At 33.9% G+C, this 21,964-nt stretch overlaps 1 protein-coding gene across 19 annotated transcripts in view; it reads right to left on the bottom strand.

The window, feature by feature from the left end:
* LOC134666087 (alaserpin-like) overlaps positions 1-20,933 on the bottom strand; it is a 52,863-nt gene extending 31,930 nt beyond the window's left edge. For 18 of the 19 annotated variants that reach the window (XR_010098451.1, XM_063523208.1, XM_063523214.1 and 15 more), the window contains exons 1-8: positions 20,814-20,933; positions 7,075-7,163; positions 6,722-6,865; positions 6,170-6,373; positions 5,599-5,697; positions 5,220-5,360; positions 4,743-4,952; positions 4,356-4,500 (exon numbers count right to left, since the gene is read on the bottom strand). Coding sequence is in view for 18 of the 19 variants with exons in the window: in XM_063523208.1 (XP_063379278.1) it covers positions 4,356-4,500; positions 4,743-4,952; positions 5,220-5,360; positions 5,599-5,697; positions 6,170-6,373; positions 6,722-6,865; positions 7,075-7,163; positions 20,814-20,832 (1,051 nt within the window). In the remaining variant the exon portion in view is untranslated. Of the gene's footprint in view, positions 1-2,652; positions 2,799-4,355; positions 4,501-4,742; positions 4,953-5,219; positions 5,361-5,598; positions 5,698-6,169; positions 6,374-6,721; positions 6,866-7,074; positions 7,164-20,813 lie in introns of those variants that run through there. The other variant, XM_063523212.1, reaches the window with a different exon arrangement.
* Positions 20,934-21,964: the final 1,031 nt, after the last annotated feature.

The following is a 21,964-nucleotide window of genomic DNA, read 5'->3' as shown; positions in this document are numbered from 1 at the left end:
AAACGCAAGATCAGCTAAACGCCCAGTGTGCAATATATGAGCCATAATATTTTGAAGTCGTAACTGCCCACGCACTTAAAACATTTTTTTTTACACAAAACTCGAGCAGGATTTTCTTTATTTTTTTCTGGGTATAAGTGAATAAAAATGAATACAGTAAACTGAATTCCACCTTCGTATCTTTTGTTCATTTAAATGCACATTAGGTTTTTGATTGACGTTATAAAGTAATAAAATATTTTTTTAAAATCAACTTTAAGGCACGTAATTGCGATAACGTAGCCTCTGACTATTATTATTCTGCTTAAATAGTTACATAATAAGCCACGTAAGTCAAAAATAATTAGAAACAAAAAATTAATATTGGGCTACTTTTTTATGTATGTTAACATTCATATTTGACATCGAAATGCTTTATAACAAGGGCTGAAAAATAGTTAATAAACTTCCTTAACATACAACTTAATATCCTTCTTAATTATATATATAAGTTATTGTATGTTTGCTGTGTTTCAGTACCACTGCCTTCGAAACTTTATTTTTCACTAAGACTGTAAATATCTGGTTCATCACCAGGATCACAAATTTTATTGTGTGATTGCAAAAAGTCTTCCAGCTCGTATTCAACAAGTAAATCATCATGCAGACCTAAAATAAACTATCAAAAAAGAACCTTCAGTTGTAGGTTATATTATGTATTTTTATAACAGTAGTGCCCAATGTGCAATATGATGAACATAATCTTACGATTAAGAAAAAAAATGTTTATTTGTGCCTTTGTAAAAAAATAACAGTATATTTCAATAAAACAAACATTTAGGATAATTTTTATTTCACTCTCTAAACTATAAAAGCCATGATTCATTTAATAAATTAAGATTATATACCCATGTGTCGCGCGTGTTTGAATAATTGCGGAAGTACAACACTTGTCTATGAATATCTGTCAAACCTCAGCTGTCAAAATGATCGCCACTGAACCGACCATTCACGACCTCTAGGTAAATTCGAATTATGCGCGAAAATTTAAAACTTACATCTAATAAACTTTTATGTACAGCGTATTGTACACTGGGCGTTTAGCTCTGAATTTAATTTCTAAAGTCTGGGCAGTTATGCTGAGTGTCACTTTGTACAATGTATTGCACATTGGGCGGCACGAGGTTAACCTACGGTTGCCAGACATGGGTCTTCACCGAGAAAGTTAAGGAAAAATATTTATCTTGCCAACATGCAATGGAAAGAAGCCTATTGAAACTAAGAAGAATAAATTAAGTAAGAAACACAGATATCCGGATGACAACAAAACTGACAGACGCACTACAGTTTATTTTATGACAAAAATGGAGGTGGGCTGGACATTTGGCTAGATACAAAGGCAGGAGGTGGACTATTCAAACAACCAAATGGAAAGGCCCACTAGGCAAACTCAGGAAAACAAAAAAATTAAAGAAAGATGGGATGACAACATCATCAGCAGTTGCAGGAAAAACTTGGGAGAATAATGCTACAAAAAAAGGGAAATGGAAAAATATTCAAGAGGCCTTTACCCTTAAGGGATTACACATCGTGATGAAAATATAACGAAAGAATAGTCAATTTTAGAACGGATGTTCGAGAAATAAAGATTATAAAAGAATAATGTGATATTTCATTGAAATAGGGTCATTATCTAAGAATTATGTAGGTATACGGTTGCGTATTCTCTTTTCATACAATAGTTTGTATGGGTCGCGGCAATTAGACTTCATACATATTTTTTTAATATGACCTTTTAGTTACATTCGTGCCCTTCATTCGTGCATGCATTCTGTGTGAATATATAATTTGTACTTAGGACTGGAAGAGGCCTGAATAAAGTGCTGGAACGAATAGGAACGGTTGGTCTTGCGTATAAAAGTATTCCTGTATATAGTACCGCCATCGCGTAAAATATTCCGAATCCTGTAATACAAGATACATAGGAAAACGACTTTTTGGTGACACCATATCTTCTTTATTTTAATCAAGTCACGATTGTTTCTTATTTATTTGCAGTTTTCATAGTAGGTACTGCCAGCCCATAAATTAAGGATAAGTTGTTTGAATTGATTTAGACAAATAAAGTTTTAAAAAGTACTATTTCGTACCAATATTTTACTTATATTATTACTGCTGAATTAATTGAAGGGATGTTTACAAAAACAACATAACTGACTACACTGGTTGACACCTAAAACTATTGACAATGTTCTTAAAAAAGTGTCCTCCGCTCTAAGCAGTTATGTTGTTTTTGTAAACATCCTTTCAATTTAAGACGGCACAAAAAGTATTTGGTCATTTTTTTATTCAATAACCAATATTTATTACCAATTGTTATTGCCTTAACTTTATTTCATGTTAAAGCGTTTTTACTATTCATTTTCATTTTTTCATGCCAGATGTGCTAAACCATGTAACATTGTTTTTGTAAAAATAAAAATGTTCAAAAATGTATTTACCTAGTTATTAGTTTGAGGATCAAAAATGAATGAAAATCTCAATATGTTTCATAAAACATTGTAATTTATAAAATTTGGCAGGTACAGTCATAACGAATTACTTATAATTGAGGTAGTATAGGTATAGGTACTCGTAAAATTATCATGCATATGTACTTATATTAACGCTAAAAAGAAATTAGTTAATTCAATTAATATAAGCTCCGTTGAAAAGCTCGTTAGAGTGACTGTTTAAAAAGAAGAGGAAGGGATGGTCTGCGTTAAACTCTTTTGGTTCAACGTAGTAGAATTTGCCTAATCGGCTTACGACTTGGAATGCTGAAAGGAGAAAAAGAAAATGTTTTTGATATGCATATTATAATAATCACATTTGGTTAAATTATAATTTAAATAATAGATTTTTATGGAGGGCTAAAAATAATAATAATATGGAAGTAAAACGAAAAAATCATGTTTTTTACGACAATGTTTTCTCTCGTAATCTAATTTACGACGCGAAGGAATATTTAATTATATTAAGATACATAATGGTAAACAAATTTAAATTTGTAATGAACTTTAATTTTTACAAAGAGAAAACCTGTAGATATTAGTTAGTAGTTATAGGTATCTAAGGTCTAAGCTAAAAGTTTAATGTATTATTTGCAATTTAAATATTTTTTCTGTTTATATTAACTTTACTTTAATACATTACTACTAACCAATTTTTTTTTTTTCAATTAGAGCATTGATAAATAAATGATGGAAAAATTATCAAAATCAAACTTTGCATCATCAAAATAAAAAGCTGTTAATATTGTGATATTTAATGAATAATAATAATTATAAGAGAGTATAATTATTATTTGAATCGGAGTAGTTAGATATGAAGTAGATTGTATAGGTAGCCGGTATTCAAGTTTAAAAAAAATCAGTTAAGGTGTGAATAATTGATATAGGTACATAATTGCTCACAATGATTGATGCGTACGAAATGCACAGCAATTCATGTCAGTCCTCTAATAACAATAACTTTAACAAATTGTAAATTCGCACAGTTATACTTAGAAACTCTACCAATTAACTTCCACAGGCACAGTGTAAACACTGTAAACCCTTCTTATATTCTTGTTCTCTATTAATATTAGTTGTATAATCTTTACAAAACAAACACAAAAATGTAGGAATTGTCGATACGTTAATAACAAAAAAAAATCTAGACACACACACACACACACAACACCCAACACTCGTCGACGGTATTAAAAACTTAATAACAAGTTTTCAAGCAGGGCGCAAATTCCGTATAAAACACATAATATAATTGAGGTAAAATTCTTGACTTGATGTAAGAAGACAGACAAGAATTTTGTCTTAATTTGATGGTGCTTTAAAACGTAACGAGATTAAGTCTACTGAGCGACCTGTCGTTGATATGTTAGGATAAAGAGAAGATAAATATAATTAATACTCCGTTGTTAAAGAGAAGTCCCAACACAACTGGCTGCGAATCTCAGTAGGTAACTATAACCAGTTTCTTTTTTTATAGGTACAAGGAAATATCGCAACGACCACTTGTGCTCTGAGAAAAAACAAAATAACATCTAAGATTTCCCTGTGCTAGAATCCAAATACGAAGAAATCCCGCAATAAAAAAAATATCCACCAAAAAGTCAAAAAAACACACACGCACACACGAGTATCACTATAAATATATATAATTATAGTAATTTGCCTGAAAAACGGATAAATAGTTCGTTTCACTAAAAAAAGCAAAAACAGAACGCCCGTGACTCACTAAGACTTTAGACAGACGTTTTAGTGAAACAGACTACTTTTACTATGTAAGTAAATGTAAGATTACGAGTGTCAAATGTCATAAATTAGAAAACTTACCATTAGCTGCAGCTGCCTCGGCGCCTTCCTCGTTGATTTCGATGAAAGCCTTCTGGATGGCATCACTGACGTACAGACCGCTCTCGTTCTTCAAGAGATTGTCCAGCTTGGCCTTTGAGGCGTCGAAAAGGCTGGTAATGCCGATCTGAAATAAGAAAATAAAAATAAATAAACATATGTACCTACAGAAAAATTAACAATCCTATCAAAAAGCAAAACCAAAAATGTTCAATCTAGACATTTTTAAACGTTCATAACAAAAGACAAAGTGGTCTCTCATTGTCAAAAATAAAAGGTGATCAAAATGTAGATCACTTCACAGAAATTGGCATTACATTCGTATTTGATACAAAGCTTGGAGCATTAATGTTATTAGCAATTCATTACCTTTTGCAGAACTTTTTTCAGGTCGATAGTAGTCTCAATCTTGAACTTAGGGAGGTATACGTTGACTTCCACTTCGCGCATCTCAGCAACAGCCTTGTCCAAGGCGGTGGGGTCCTTCAATTTCTCCTGCAAAGCTGCCAGACCGTCGATTTCGTTGGGGAGGACGATGAGGAAAGATGCCTCCTTTCCTTCATATGGCAGTTCCAAGAGCTAAAAGCAAAATAAAGGGTTTTAAAACAGCAAAATTCAAAGAAGGCCTGGTCTATTAAAATTTTATATGGGAGCTAGGAAAAGAAACTATATAAAAATTTGTTCTTCAAGGTCATGAAGTGACCTAACTATACTCGAGCCCAAATCTTATCCAACAGCTGCGTATAAAAATAGGAGTATATAACAGGGGGAAGCATTTATACGCCGCATAAGGATACATCGTATAAAATAAATAAAAAGAAAGATATATTTAAAGATATAAGTTACCTTAGCATCGAGCTCTTTACTCTCGGCATATTTGAAGTCGTCTTTCTTGTACATCGTCGGCACTTTCACTGTCTTGTCTTTAGTAACATGGAAATCACGATCAGTAGTGATCTTATTATCGAATTTCTTTTCCCATGAACCCTGTAAGATAAATAAAATGTATTAAGTAACTTTAAAGTTTTTCAGTTAGCGACATCAAGTTAGCCATCATACACAATTATTATCGGACATAGTCTGCTAATTCAGTCACCAAGACTAAGAAAATGGGACAAAAAAATTAGCGTGGAACGTTGACTTTCCTTATTTTTTAATATTGTGGATTTTATAGTGACGATCACAAGAATGCAGTATTACTTATATTAAAAGACGTGTAATTTACCTTGAAGTATAAAGCATTGACGAGAACGGCACGAGTGTCAGCTCCCAGGGAGTTGGGGTCGACCAAGTCCTTGATTTTGTGGTTCGTTTGATCCTCCACCTGAACAAGCACAAATCTAATTGAAAAATTTAAAAAGAGAGGGTTGACGAAAATAACTCAGTAGGAAGTGATATTTTACATTAAATGCTTTCAGGGCAATCCCTGATCATCACATTGGATTTTTTATGATTGTTCAAAAGTAATTTATCATGTCACTGAGCGCTAGTGTCAAAGTGGTAAGGCGTGTAAGTACCTTCAAATCTGGATGTCGTGGGTTCGAACCCTAACTCAAACCAATGCGTTTCTTAGAACATAACGTTAAGTTCAATTTGATAACTACCAGCTCTTTAGTTATAGAAAACATCCTTAAGAAACCAGACTAAATTCAATCAGCCCTTCTTGGACCTGATCGAAGTGTAGCTCCTATCGTAGAAACCAGCGCGTGGGCTAATTCTAACGATTTGATCCTAGGCTGCTGTAAGATGCAATGAGAAAGCTTAAAGGTGAAGAAGATTACGTCCCCCATTCTTACCCATGAGTTGATTTCCTTAGCAGCAGGCACATTTTTCGTAAAGTCAATGTTCTTGAATTCCGAGCCGAAGACGCTCTTTGAGAGGGCTGCAAAGTCTTCCTTTACTTCAGCATTGGGGGGAATGTATATTTTGTTGGCTTGCTTCAGTGTTACTCCTTTTACTGCTCGGAGTTGAGCGGTCACCTTGGGGAAAACTTCTTTGGTCTGAAAATAAAATAGATGTGTAGTAGCTTCCTTGGAATTTAAAACAGTCGAAGTGAACTATGTAATATTATGATGCTCATATATTTTATGACATGCGTTAACTCGCATTTGATCGAGCGTAATGTATGAATGGCTTTGATCGGATGCTCATCGCCCCACTGCCCGCTAGCGTTGAGCCAGCGATCTAAGAAAGGAATGAATTTCCAAATGAATATTCAATGCGTAGCAAGCGCAAAGAATTATAAAATAATTTACCATAATTGACAATTAATTCATAGTGCCATTAAAAAACTTGCAAATCAAGAGCATGTGAAATTCGGGCGTGAAGTAAAATGTGAGGGTAGTTACCACATTGTCGTTGGGAAGGCCGATGGCCTTGAGGAGCTGGTCATGGGACTCGCCGACGGAGGCCAGGGCGAGTTGAGCCAGCGGCTGCAGGACAGAGAACGCGGACATCACCACGCTCTTGCCAGCTTGCTCTTTTACCACCTCCTGCAAAGAAGAAAGAACGGTTGCTAACATTAAGAGAAGGCGTAAAGCCAGGAAATAAGAAGGGAACACAAGATCCCATCGCGCAGGTTTTAAAGTTTTGCCGCAATAATTGTAAACGAATTGCTTATCACTGTGTCTACCTCTACGTCCTACACGACACTCTTTACAGTTAAACGAGTATATGTAAGTATAATTATTTAAGCACTCACCGAAAACATGTTGGCGGTAAAAACGTTGTTTCCATCGTTGAGGATCTTCTCCTCACCAGTGGCTGAAGCCATGGCCACGGCGGCTGCAACTGTAAAAGGAAGGTAAAGTCAAATAAACAAATAACAGCCAAATATGTTCGTTAGAAAATACTTCCTATCGTGTTAAGATCACACATCAATTACGACTAAATTATGTACTGAAGTTATACTCAAATCATTTTTGGTTGCATTAAATCCTTCTCTGTATAACGAACTACCTAGTACAGTCAAGGAATTTAAATTCCAACCCATTTCGTACTTTGCCACAGTGACAACCGTATGAGGTCTCTAGCGGCTTTCATATTGATTGTCACTGTGACAAAGTACGAAATGGGTCGGAATTTAAATTCCTTGACTGTACATATTCCTTTTCTTTATTACTCTTGTGCTTAACTTTGTCCTCAGAAATGATCAAATTATTTAGTTTCCAAAATCGTTATTTTTTTTTTTGTTAACAATATATTTACACGGCATTACAGACAAGCCAATACACCGAGAAATTAAACATTGCAACACACACAGTATACAAACACATGAAATATATAAGGTGACATTAAACGTAAATGCTGGACAGCTTGTCATCCATCATCTCGCGTTATATGATAGTTGGTACCGAAGGCCTGTAAAGTGAATGTAAAGAAACTCTGAAACGCAATTGTAGAAAGATAATGTCTTCACTACAAAGAAGCTTACAAATATGACCGAGTCCTGGTGACTAACTCATTTATAACTCGGGCATTACCGTTATTAAATACAAGAATTTTCAACACTTAAAACAAAAATGTAACAAAGTGATTCTTATCACTGTTTTACCTCACATAGTTTTTAATGGCATAACAATATGATATGATACATGCATAGACTGGCCACTTGACAATATGCAGGATCGGAGGTAGTTAGTTATAAGAGAGGTTTGGCTGATTTCGATGACTTGATAATTGCAATATGCAAAACGGAAGACATAATAAACTACATATACTTAATCAAATACAATATTTTTTTATTTATAATTTGATAAAGAAGAATCACAATGTCACATGTGAGTAGAGGTTAAAAAACAGGTGGTCTTATCGCTAAAGTGCAGTTTTTTTAAGACAACCTATGGATAGCGGAGATAAGAAAACTACTTAGGTACCTATATATTTTACGCTGTCTTATGTGACGGATAGTTTTTTGATTGTTTAACATAAAATAATATTTTAGACTTCAAATTATATGAAATGAACATCAATGTACGTTTCATACATGGCATTTAAGAATGTGGCAATAACAAACGTTGACTATTTAGACCGTAAGAAAATGGATTAATATTATACTCGCATATATAACGACAAGATGACTCGATTGATTTACGATTTCCCTAAGCTATAATCAAAGAACAACACATCGCCTTCAAAAAAGTATAACCATTATGTGACGTCTAGGTTCTGTTGTTGTATTACGAGGTAATAAATAAAACTCAGTTGGTCAGGCATGTGCTCCGCGACCCGTCTGCACGCTATGACAGTTGACAACAGAATGTCGACCTGCAGGTAGTTCGCATTGCACTTTTATTGTGTAAACGTCACATCTCTTCCTTTTTATAAATGATTTATTTATTTTACATTATGCGTTAGCTATGCAACAATAGTTCAACCATCTCACATCTGTTTATCTTATAACTGCTAGGTTAATTTAGATTCTAATTCCGACTTACTGCCACCGGTCCGGAAAACAGCGTTAACCTCAGACCCGAGAAGAACTGGTGGAAGAAACTCGGCTAGGTGTATATATATTTATTTCTCAACAGTTCAACGATAAACATTTTTAACAATATCAATCTTGGAATATTTAGAACTCTTCCTAGTATCTCTCTCAGTTGCTTAGCGGTCAGCTGGAAGAGACCCCTTAAAAGGATAAGTTCATCTTTGTACATATTTGTTCTATTCTCTTATTGTTATGTACTTGTTTAGTGTAATAAAGTGTTTTAATACAATTATGGTTTTACTTTTACAATGTCAGTCCCTGTCCTTCTCCTTTTTGCAGTTTTGAGTCTGTTTTCTTTTATTCACATTGATAACTCGGGGTTTAAATATCTTACGAGTTTAACCTTAATTGCTACACATTTTCTTTGGATGCTTACACTTTTCTAGGTTTTTCCATTAGCATTCAAGCTATGTACATGTTTCACACATTAATATCTATTTCGAGAGTTTCCAATAAAATTGTTACAAGCAGGTTGCTTTCTAATAACATCTCGTACCTGTACATTATTTATTGGCAACAGCCGATTGGCTCAGTTTTACTTGGCTTGTTTGATAGGTAATACAGTATAATATATAGATAGGATGCAATTTATAATACCTATACGTAAATGGTCCAATGTTAAATAAGGTAAAAAGTCTTACAAGATACACCACAACCTGTTTAGTTTTACTTGTGTATTGCCGGCCTAGCCAAGGTTACAATCGCCATCGCTTCGACAACGAAAAGCATTATGTCTCTCTATCACTCTTCGATATTAGTGCGACAGTGACAGCTGCGTTTCGATCGCTACGGAGCGTAAGCGATTGGTATCCCGGCTACGCGGCCTGGTATGATATTTACGCAACCATGATCTATACCTACCTACAAGTAGATTTCTATTACTCAGGTATAATGATGTAGGTACCTACATATTTGACCGTTATTATTATAAATTGCATTGGATTGGATATATTATTTTATTACCGTTTTTTAATTGCAATACTTGCTGAATACAGATCAATACCTGTTCTGTTAATCTAGCAACTTACTGTTACTCATATATTTATGTCATGAAAACAACTCCAATACTTGCTTACTAATTGGAAGTTGATTTTAGCCTTGACTATAGTCTACAGTAGTCCTTGACTACAATATACAGTCTTAATTTGATCATGATTACAGTCACATTAATTATTATTATTTTTATAGACATTTTGTTTCCATTAGGTTCAATCATTTAAAAATATATTATAGAGCAAAACTAGCACTTGTGTATGTTCATTTTCCTGCCTTGATTGTGGCATACGAGTATATTGTTTAACTCTAATTATTTATATTTTACAAGGAACCAATGGAATGTCATTACCATGAACACGGTTTCACTTTACTTTATTATTTTTCCGTTGCTTTAATAAAACCCTAGGCCATTTTGGGTTTTCGTTCATATTTGGTACTAAGTACCGAAAGTACGATAATTATTAAACAACGACTTAAGTAAATCACTCTCTGATAATATATGTAATATATATGTACCCTTGAAAATATAAAGAGGTTCGATCTGCAACCTCAATTTACAAGGTTTGTTTGATTTGTTAGTCTCAACCTCAATTTGGCAAACTGTAGTTTGGTGCAATCAAGATCACGCCAGGTCCTTAGGGTTTTATACGTACACAGTAAAAATTTCCCTCTAACGTGCCTTTTTATTACACTTAAAACTCATGGCTATCTGGGTAATTGTCCGATATTGATACCATCACTTGGCAGTCCGTTTTACGAACTTGGTTACTATTTTCGTATGTGTATGTTTTCACGATTAGGAACAAGTCATATATAAAGTAGCCCAGTGGGAGTGCAAGGTTTCACGCATCGCCACTGATTGGTACTTTGTTTTTATTTTCAGCATTTACTTTAGATACCTACACGATGTGTGGCATTGTGACAGACCCAGCGTCTATTTACATTACCTTTAATTTACCTTTAACCTGATTGTCAATTTATAGAATTATGTGTTCTTATGGCACTAAAATTAGTTGATTGGCTTTAGGTAATTTATTTATTTCTGGACTTTTATCTAGTCGGCCCGTCGACTTTTATCGGTATTCATTTAGTCCTAGTGCTTTGCATTTTGAATTGGCCTTTGTAGGCACATTTATCACATGCCGGCACATTTTATCTTTTAGGGGGTAGGCGGCGCCATTATCGCAATCCTGTCTACCTGTTTGTTATGTTGGCCCAAAACTCTTTCCGTTGCATCCTAACATTTTATCTGTATTTTTTCCATAATCACTTGTTTATTGTAACTGAAACCCCTAGATTCAACATTTCTTTTAGATCCACGCAGACTCAATTTTCAACGAATCTGTCAATAAGATCGTTTTCCTTTTTCGCATTGAAATCACGTTTAGAATCATTAGGAATAGATTAGATTACACATTTTCAAAGTCCAGTTTCTGTTGCATCAGTCGAATTATGAATTGACCATACCAAATCTGTTTCCGTGAAAGGTATTAGTGTAATTCGTCGACAGCAACTTTGAAAATGTCCATTACACTAGCTTCTAAAACGTGCGTACTTGGAGGAGTGCTCGCAGCTAGCAGGCACACGACACTTAGGCACATTCTAAAGCGTACAAATTAAGACATCATTGTAAAACTATCCGTAAGTAAGCACGGAACATGTGCGTTAGGTAAGTACCTTCTAACTACCGGGTTTCTGTACTTAAGGAGTTATCGAAGTAACACAACGTGTAAAAACAGAACAGGTAGACACATATACATAGGATTGGACCCCAAGACATTACATTAAAGTTCGACGAGTCTTTGTGACAATAACCTGAGTTTCAATCTTTAAGGTTAATTATAGTCACATATTACTAACAATGTTTTATGGATTTTTTTCTGAAATATATTAATTTTTAATTATGAAGAACTTATCATTTGCACTACATGGGCCGATATCCCATGCAGCACTCGCGGAGATTTCACTCCAATTGTAGGTATTTATTTATACGGAACTCGTATCTTGCATAAACTATGCATTAATACCTTTGGCTTTTCAGTCTATGAAACTCGACTTTGCCTGTTTGTCATATTTACAGGCAAGGTTGTGTCAATGTGTAGTTAGTCATTTTAAATACACCATAGTCGGCATCAGCAACCCTGCCCCACCACCATAACCGCGATACTTGCATTCGAAAACTCGTTTGTAAATAAATAACTTATTTAAGGAGGACAGGGTAAGCATTTCATGAGTTTCCAAATGCAATTGATCACCGCGTAATCATTGCTGGCGCGGCAGAATTATTAACCATACCTTCCCAAGGCCCACGGTCCTACCAGATGAAGTAGGTAAGTAGATACTTTCTAAGGTCGGTAAAATTTGAATTTTTTACATCTATTCGGAAAATAGATATTTTAATATAATTATTTTCAGGAAAATCTGTTTACTGCATACATGTACGACTCTAAACTTCAGACTCTCAAGACTCTTAGACCCTTTAGATTAAGACTCTTTAGATTCTATAGACTCTTTAGACCATTTAAACTCTTACAATCTTTAGACTCTAATTTAGACTTTGTAGACTCCTTAGACTCTTTTGACTATTAAGACTATTTAGACTCTTTGGACTCTTTTAGACTTTTTAGAGACTCTTTAGATTCTTTAGACTATTTAGACTATTTAGACTATTTAGACCCTTTAGACTCTTAAGACTCTTTAAGTTCTTTAGACTAGACTATTTTTTTTTCTTTATATATTATGTGATGTGAAAAACCGTATAGGTCACATGGTAGCAAAATTATTTTCACTTTGGGCGTTAACCCTTGAATCCCTCACTAAACTCAGTATTCCATTTTAGAATCCCTCGCTTCGTTCAGGATTCAATGTTCGCCGTCAGCGTCGCCGTAACAATAACATTTTGCTCCTTAGCGACATAGGTTGTGTTTAATTGTAGCACGGTTGCATCTGTTTTGCTTCGTTCCATTTGAAACAAAACAAAATCAACCCTGAATCCTACATTATAGATTCAGATTTCAATAGCAAGTTCAGATTTTTCCTTGTATGGCTGGGCCCCAGGAGGGTAAGTGCAATATTACCCATCAGATTAACACAACAACATTGACAACTATAAATTCCCTTTTTGGAGAATTCTCGTATTGAGCTTAAGCTTTACGACAAATTTCACCGACAGTATCAGTTTGTTTACTTATTTTTCCTTTTACATTATAGAAACAAGACTCAGATAATATATTATGCTCATTTGGTTAAATAATTTAAATGCATATCTAAGTAGCACGTAAACTAAGTAGCACATATTGTATAGCAGCATTAGCAGCTGATCTGTTGATTATTATTGAGTTTGACTCGAAATAAAGAGTACATTTATTATTTATTTAGGTAGATAACTTCCGGTTAAAAGTAATAAACCTTATTATGTGAAGTATTACTAAGCATTTGCCCTTAATTTGATACATTTGTGAGCTAATAATAAACTACAGCGGACCCAGATATTGTTTCAACAACCGTTAACGCAGACAGCACCACGTTGGTATACTTAGTTGTCTTAGTTACCTATAATAAATTACCGGTGAACAGACATATTCAGCACTATACAGCAATATGCGCGACAGTTTATTTATTATACGTATAGCTTAATTATAGTTTTACACGCTTCCATAAATTCACAGTCGCTATAAAAGTTTTATTTCTATTTTATAATAACTTATTTTACCGTATTTGGCTTAATTTCTGTTCACCGACCCGTTTTTGGAAAGCTAAAAGCATTAAATAGTATTTAAACTGAATAAGGCGTTGAAATGTGCCCTATAGTAATACTATTTGCGTAAAAATAGTTTTTTTTTTCTCGACCAAAATATAGTTTAAGTACCAGAAGTGTACCTTATAAAGATGTTTATGTGCTCAGAGTTATATTTTAAGTCCACATTGGGTCAATCATACCTGTGCTATTTGGGTTATTTGTCTCCCTCCCTTTCATTGAAAAAATAATTTCAAACTGATCACTTTTTGTCGGATATTTAGCAACTACATCGGTTTTGTTTTCTTTTTCTTACGTTTTTTATCCTCGTCGCCATTGTGACGTCTAGGTTCTGTTGTTGTATTACGAGGTAATAAATAAAACTCAGTTGGTCAGGCATGTGCTCCGCGACCCGTCTGCACGCTATGACAGTTGACAACAGAATGTCGACCTGCAGGTAGTTCGCATTGCACTTTTATTGTGTAAACGTCACACATTACAAGGTAATAACAACAATACATACTACCATAGCTACGTAATAACCCAGTAACGCGAAGTATTGGTTCCGCTGTTTACGAGCACTTCGATTTCAATGTTCGGTTTTACCAATGACATGTTTTAAAGTTATGTCGCATATGTAAGTGCAGTTTTATTTTACTTCGAATGGCGCTGTTGTTTGAAATAATGTGCATGTCTTTGTCATGGTCTGGCGAGGAAACATTAAATCGAACACTGCTAATTATGATTTTGAGTTCCTAACATAACAATGTTAGGAACTAAAAATCGGCTTATAGGTACCAAATTTTTGAGTGTGAAAATATTTTTTGCAAGGTGGCTAAAACATCTAAAGACGTCTCACGTACAGCGAGCTGAAGAATTTGATGGATACATTACGAGTATATGTAAATGAACATATTCATATAGTGTCTATGATTATTGTCTTTGTAACTCAACTTATGTAAAATTTTATTGAACTTTATAAATAACATCTGCATCTATTAGGTATTAATTTTTCAATTTTATATGAACATTTTCCTATTTTAAACAATATAAAAAAGTCAGATGCAGACAATTAAATCGATGGTTATAATGCGGTGTAGTCACATAGTTATATTTAAACCTCAAAAGAAATAAATATATTAAGTCAATATAAAGAAACCGGCCACAAAATATTCAACGTGGTACAGTCGCCATCAGATATATCGCGGCAGCCAAGGTGTTCACAATATCTGAACAGGCCGTTTACGCCCTGACAATAGAGACGTGTTCAGATATTTGTGAGCGCCTTGACCGCTCCGATATATCTGATGGCGACTGTACCTGGTTATTAGCACGCAAAATAGGCGTGATACATAACGTGAGGTGGACAAAGGCTTACACAATGGAATACTCTTGACATTCAATTGCTGAGCAGAATCGATAACCACGATGAATGATTTCCATTACCTGGATTATTGACAGTTCGACAATGAATCGTAAATGTGGAAAAATACCAACCAACACCGACAATCGTAAATGCATTGACCTAGTCTTAGGTTACGTTTTTGATGTTCTAAAATTCTATACAATATTGACTGTAAAATCAAACAAAAGTAAATTATCTATTATAAATTACTGTGGTCAAACCACTAAAACTAGTTAAAGAATATAATTATAATGATATTAATGATTATCTAGATGATTAAGTTGTTAAATTAAATATGTTATGGTACTAGACCTTCTCTAGCACACTGGTTGCCAAAAAACGAGTTTTTAATAGTTTTCATCTTTTTATAAAGTGGAACTTTAATATGTAATACTTTACACTGGGCAGAATTCAGAAAATCAATTACAATTTTATAGACAGGTAACTATATAAAATGTTCTCTCTTGAATACATTAGTCCGGGCGAGGCTATTTGCTGCTTAAATTTGTATTTGTCGGGTAAAACCTAATGCGTCATTCAAATTTGATAAATTACTGGGGCTGGATTTAGATTTAAAAACTTGCTATAGTTTTGATACTGCTATGACGATCGTCTTGGTGATTAGCGCGCGTCTCACAAACGGTTTTCACTTCTTTTCGCATGCACTAATCAGTGTGAGCTACCTTTAAGGTCTTATCAAAATAAGATCAAAACCGTAAACACATTGTTAAACCTGAATGAATTAAAATCCATAGCATAAACGTTACATTAGCAAATACATTACAAAAACCACAGCAGGATAACATAAATAATCAGCTTGGTTATTGGTTATTAGGATAGGAAGGTTAGAAGAAGGTTAGAAAAACAAGTTAAAATTATGAATTAAAATATAGGTACATACGAGTATTATGTTACTTTCGAGGTGAGGAATACTCGCATTTGCAGGTGTCAGTGTTAAATTTAAACGGACGACCATGGGTATAATCCAGGTACCACAATAGGTATATGTATGGCCCCGTACAAACGCACGTCTATGTACACTATGTATATGTATGTCTTTGTTAGATAGTATCTTCTGTAATGCTAATACAACTAACTATCCTACGATTATTATCACTTAGTTTCCATAGCAACCAGCCGGTAAAAAAAGATAAACAAGAACTAAATTAGCATCACGCTCTTCGAAGTAAGCATTGCCGCGCGTCTTAAATTCCAAGCGGCCAGAAATAAACTCAATGCCTATACAAACAAAGTCTCAATTGCTTTGTCAAGTGGACATAACAAATCAAACAAGCGAAATAAAAACGTATTTTAAATATAAATAGAGTCTTATTTACAATGTCGTTGACACTTGAAGTGACCAGACGAGGAAAACTTGTTAGCCAGATCTATAGATCGTAAGTGATAGGCAAATTGAAGAATGTTTTGTTTAGCCTGCACGGAATACCGACTAACATATAAATGAATTTGACATGTCGTAATAACATTTCGAGACATATCGACACGAGAAGAAGATTCTTAGACCTGGGGGCCGATTTTTGAATTTCGATCGCTCTATTTCGTCACTCGAAGATGGAAAACGGCGAAATGCAAATTTTTGAAATAAGTTTGATCGAAATTTGCAATCTAGTGGTATTGGCCACTCGATTTCAATTTTATTAGTAGAATTTAAACACCTAGTAGTGAAGATATCATTTAACGAAATACACGAAATCGAGTGGTCGAATTTCAAAAATCGGCCCCATGGTCATTATAATTATGGCGAGTTTTGAGAAAAAAAATCGATGAACTTTGTTTTAAGAAGGCACATCCTAGACTTGCGATATCACTATAATATCTGTGTAAAATAGCTATCGAAATTTTATTATACATATAGGTATACTAGATTGAATACGTGTTTCAAAGAGTAAGTCAGGAGAAAGTAACCATGGCAACGAGTAAAATTAGATGATTTGCCCTTATTATGGGAGTTTTTCACAAAAATGACATAGACGGATTCCCGGGCAGTTCCTAGTCATTAATACCTAAATCATAACGTGTGTAAGCTCTTCGCACTAACTCCCTTTTTCCTAACGATGGATAATGTTTATCAAACAAATAGGCAGGGAATCCCAGACCATAATAGCGTACTTAGGCGCGCCTAGGGTTACCACATACAAATTTAGAATTTCCTGACAAAATTCCTGGTTTCCGAATATTTTTCCTGACATTCATATTTTCGACGACGACCGGGATGGGGGGGGGGGGGGGTCTAGCCTTTAGCGATGGCCACCCGATTGTGCCGATAGCCGGCCGCGTCAACGCGGCCCTAAAAGTGCATTTATTTTGGTGCCTTACGCTACGTCTTACGTAGGCGAACAACGCGCGAACGCGGCGCGGCGCGGCGCGGCGCGGCGCGGCGAAATCAATCCTTTGATGCCCATAGAAGTGTCCTACGTAAGCGATCTCGTTGCGAATGCGGTGCGGCGCGATTTGCACGCGAATGTCAGGCGGCGCGGCGCGGCGCGGCGCGGCGGCGGCCGCTTTCGCCGCGCCGCGCCGCGCCGCGTTCGCGCGTTGTTCGCCTACGTAAGACGTAGCGTTAGTAGTTAACTTTAGTCCGATTAAACAAGATGTTCTACCTACATTGTTGTATTAATAAGTTTATCATCATTTATTATTTTTTACAAATATTTTTTGGATTAATTTAATTAAATAAAAAGTTACTTTATAAAAAAGTCTATCAATTTAAAAAAAATCCTGACATATTCGTGTTACGTCCCCATTCCTGAGAAAAGGCCAAAATTCCTGACATGTCAGAAAAATTCCTGTCATCTGGTAACCCTAGGCGCGCCAATTGTATACAGATACAATGACATCACCACATTCAGTATGCTTATGCTCGTAAGATGTCCAGATTTAAAAAATAATAAAAGTATTGAAACGACTATTAGATATACCTACAGAGGCTAGGTACATTGAATAGGACAGATATCGAGCAATTTTATATGATCTTATAAGCTGTTTGGTAAAAAATTAAAAACCTATTTAATTGATTAAGGCATTATTTAGGGTTATAAGGGAATTCTACAGTAAAGTAAAAATTAAATGATTTTCATAAATATTCACATTCGTAATTAAATGAGTTTTAATAATTGTGTTTTTGTGACATTTGTATTTATTATTATTTTTTATTTTTACTTCTTTCCTTTATCTGGTTATGTGTTTATAATTTAGTGTTGTTTGTATATTTTGTATTTTTATTTTATTGTGATTTTTGACATAGAAGAAATAGTTTGATCCACACAATGGCAGTTTGACATTCGAACGTCAACTTTACTGTATTCTACGTAAATCTTAATTGCTTTCAGTACATTCACGGTTCTCAAATCGATTTTGAGGTATAAGACCGACCTTGTAGTAACTTCACATAGCATATGTGCGATAAGAGATTCATTTAGGCGAAACATTACCAACGCGCCTACGCCTACAAATAAATTTGATTAGTATTTAATTGATTATTTTCGTGTTTTAATGGGTGTATCGAATGAGGCAGGTATTCTTTCCAAAGCATTAAAACGATTTGGTTGTTGCTATGTGATAAAACCTGCCAACGGAGAGTCGGACTAACGGCCGTATTCGAATAATGCTTTTAAGCCATCACTGTGGTACGAAAACGATATGTCAGTTTCAAAAGTGTCATTTTTTCAACCAAAAACGTCACTTTTGACGCTTAAAGATTGATATATTTTTTTAATATTTTGCATATTGTGCATATGACAGAAAGAACTATTAAAACATATCATATTTAGTTGTACCTCCCTAATAAACCATCGTATTGTTACTCTCTGGTATGGAAGCTTAATAAATCAAGTAAATAAAAAAATTACTACTAAAACTACTACTAATTAAAATAGACCTTATGACGCCTACTACAATGATATTTATAGAACCGGAACGCAAGTACCTCATACTTGCAAATAATTATTTTACGCTAATTACATTTATTTTAATGATTCAAGTAATTAACTGCAGATTTAGTGCAGATAATTGTTTTCCATCGTATTTTCTCAGAAACGTGCGTACATATTTGTTATGCTACTAATTATGCCTTTTTTATTTAGTATTCAAAAATACTCCAAAATTTTAATAACATACAATAATAATATAGTGAAAAATATCACAGGAAATTCATAGATACTTGGGGCAAAGTATATTTATTTTAAATTTGAGACATATAAATATAACTACCCTCTTTGAAAACCAACAGTAAGAAAATTGAATTTGCCTTTATAGTTCGTTTCTTTTAGCATTAGAAATAAGATAAACAATCTTGATGTGTCTTTTAATTAAAAAACATATTTTAAAAATAAGTTACGGCAAATATATAACAATTATGAATCGAATACGATTATTTATATTCTTCTGCTTTCATAAGTAATCGTTACTGAATTTTAAAAAGCGTTTTTGAATTAAAATACATGTCAAGATCACTTACTTTCTTTCAAGTTCTTTCTAATGCTAAAAAAAACGAACTATAGTAAAAAGACAAATTTAGGAAGAAGTTTATAGGTACATACGTAGTAGTATCGCTGTTGATACCTCAAACCAAATAATGTTAAATAATACTAAATATCAACTAGCCCAATTTACAAAATTCTAAAGAAAAAACACTGTTTAATTGATATCAAATCTGGTTTAACATAAGATAATAATTATTATTCATTATTAACAATAGGAGCAATGGAAACATTTTAAGTCCTAATTAACATCATCTACTAATCACATAATAGATACATTTCGACCTTACCTAAAGAAACTTACTTATCTTCATTTAAAGTAGGTAGGTAATGTTAGATCACACGTGTTATCTACCCACGAAAATATTACTGGAATCCAGTGTCCATACCATATACGTTTTTAAATTAAACACATACAAAACACACACATACAAGGATCGTTCAAAAATAGGTTTCTTGTTAGTTAATACACAGTCGAAAAACACTCAACCTTTTTGTCTTAAAATTATACTAACGCGAAGACGATAGATAGAAGCGCTACAAGACGATAGGATGACTTACAAACATTAATAATAATTTTATTTATAAGTATTTTTAATATTCGAGGACAAGCTTGAAATATAATATTGTTTGTAGTAGGTTAAACAAAATACTTCCACCGGTGGGTCTTTATTTTCCTTGTCTTCTTTCTGACCACTCTGTCACGCTTCTATTTTTCTCTTTTATCAAATAAATAACAAAGTTGAGTGCTATTGCATGTCTTTCCCCTGTAGATTATAATTCTCTTAAGAAAAAACAAAAACACAATCACTCCATACAAAAAGCTCCACTCCGTCACATTTTTTGTGGACAAAAACCAGACAATGAGAAGAATTTTGACCCAGGTATCAAATTTTTTGCTGATCGGATAATGCATGGATCTGTTACTGTATCATGTTTATATTGCTCTGATATTTTAATCTTAGTTCAACAAAATGTGACAAAAAGTGGGTATGCCCTAAAAAAGAAACCGTTGATTTAAAATGTGATTTCGTAAAATTAAAATATGATGACATCCTAATTGGAGAAGCGTTGCAGGTCACAAAGCTAAGTAAGTTTTATTTAAACGAATAATGAATACCTAGTACAAGTATAATCTATCACGCTAATTATTTAAGCTACATAAGCCGGTAAGACAATAAAGTTATCCAGATACGTCTATGTATAGTAGAAAAATATCATCATATAGCATTTAAAAAAACATATTTCCTTCTATATATCATACATCGAGGCTGCCTTTAAACATATAAATAAAAAAAAAAACAAAAAAAAAACTTACAGAATATAAGAGTATTCATGTTGCTATCCAGTGTTGCTTGCACGGCCACCGAACATAAACTAAACCGGTCAGCCAATACAATTCTTATATGAAGCTCACCTTCTGACCAAGTGACCACTACAACCGTCGAAACCAAAACGGCACAAACTCGAACTATTTAAATAGGACTTACTACCTTTTTCCACCACACGCTTAAGCGTACAAACATCATAATATCAGCTACTGCACTGTGTAAATATTAATTAACTTATGAACTCGTAAATGGTTTTGGAGTTCCCCATATGGTCGTATTTTGTTTTGAATGATATCGTACTTTCTAATGGTCTTGTTTATGAGGAAAAGGGTTTTAAACTTGATAATTAGCAATGTGATAATTCCGCGTATTTGAATAACAAATACACGGAATAAAATTATATGTTTAGTTATTTCAGTTTTGTGGGTTAAACTATATTAAATGGCGTTATTCATAAACGCATTGTAAGCCTGAATATCCCTTTCTTACGAATATATAAGTCAAAATTACAGATAAAGACAAACGAGTCATAGCTAGACTCGGCACCTTGCCGAGGGGCCTAGGCTTAGAAGGTAGGTTTTAGGGATTTTTATTTTTTTGTTAGGTTTAGTTTTAGTTAATTTATTTTTTAGGCACTTGTATTAAGTTTGTTATATAATTATGATAATAAATATATTCGTAAGAAAGGGATAAAACATAATAATTTAACTAATTCAGACTCGCTAAGTTTTATGAATAAGCGGGTAACACATTTACAAATGAGAGTATTTATTTAATAGTTACCTATTATCAAAGAGAATACTCTTTATAGAGGGTTATTGTCATAGTAAGTTTTGTAGTCTATAGGTAGTATTTTTTATAGTAGGTATTTTATTTTCTCACAAATTCGGGTAAAATGCATCCAAGTAAGTCGTCTCAGATGTATGCGGCAGACATAACAAACCTATATCATATCATAAATAAAGTTTGAATTTGGCAGTTTCTGTAATCCTGGTATCTTTCCCTTCTATATTCAGTTAAAAAAAGTAAGACAGTGATTAAAAATTGCATGTTTAAGCAAATAAATCATTATCTTATGTAATTTTGGACACAAGTGAATACTCTGTTAATTTAAGTTACGTCATACTCGTAGGATGAG

This window comes from Cydia fagiglandana, chromosome 7, assembly GCF_963556715.1.
Source record: "Cydia fagiglandana chromosome 7, ilCydFagi1.1, whole genome shotgun sequence".
Taxonomy (NCBI): Eukaryota; Metazoa; Arthropoda; class Insecta; order Lepidoptera; family Tortricidae; genus Cydia; species Cydia fagiglandana.
Note: the sequence above shows the minus strand (reverse complement) of the source record. Positions and strands in the feature narration are given on the sequence as shown.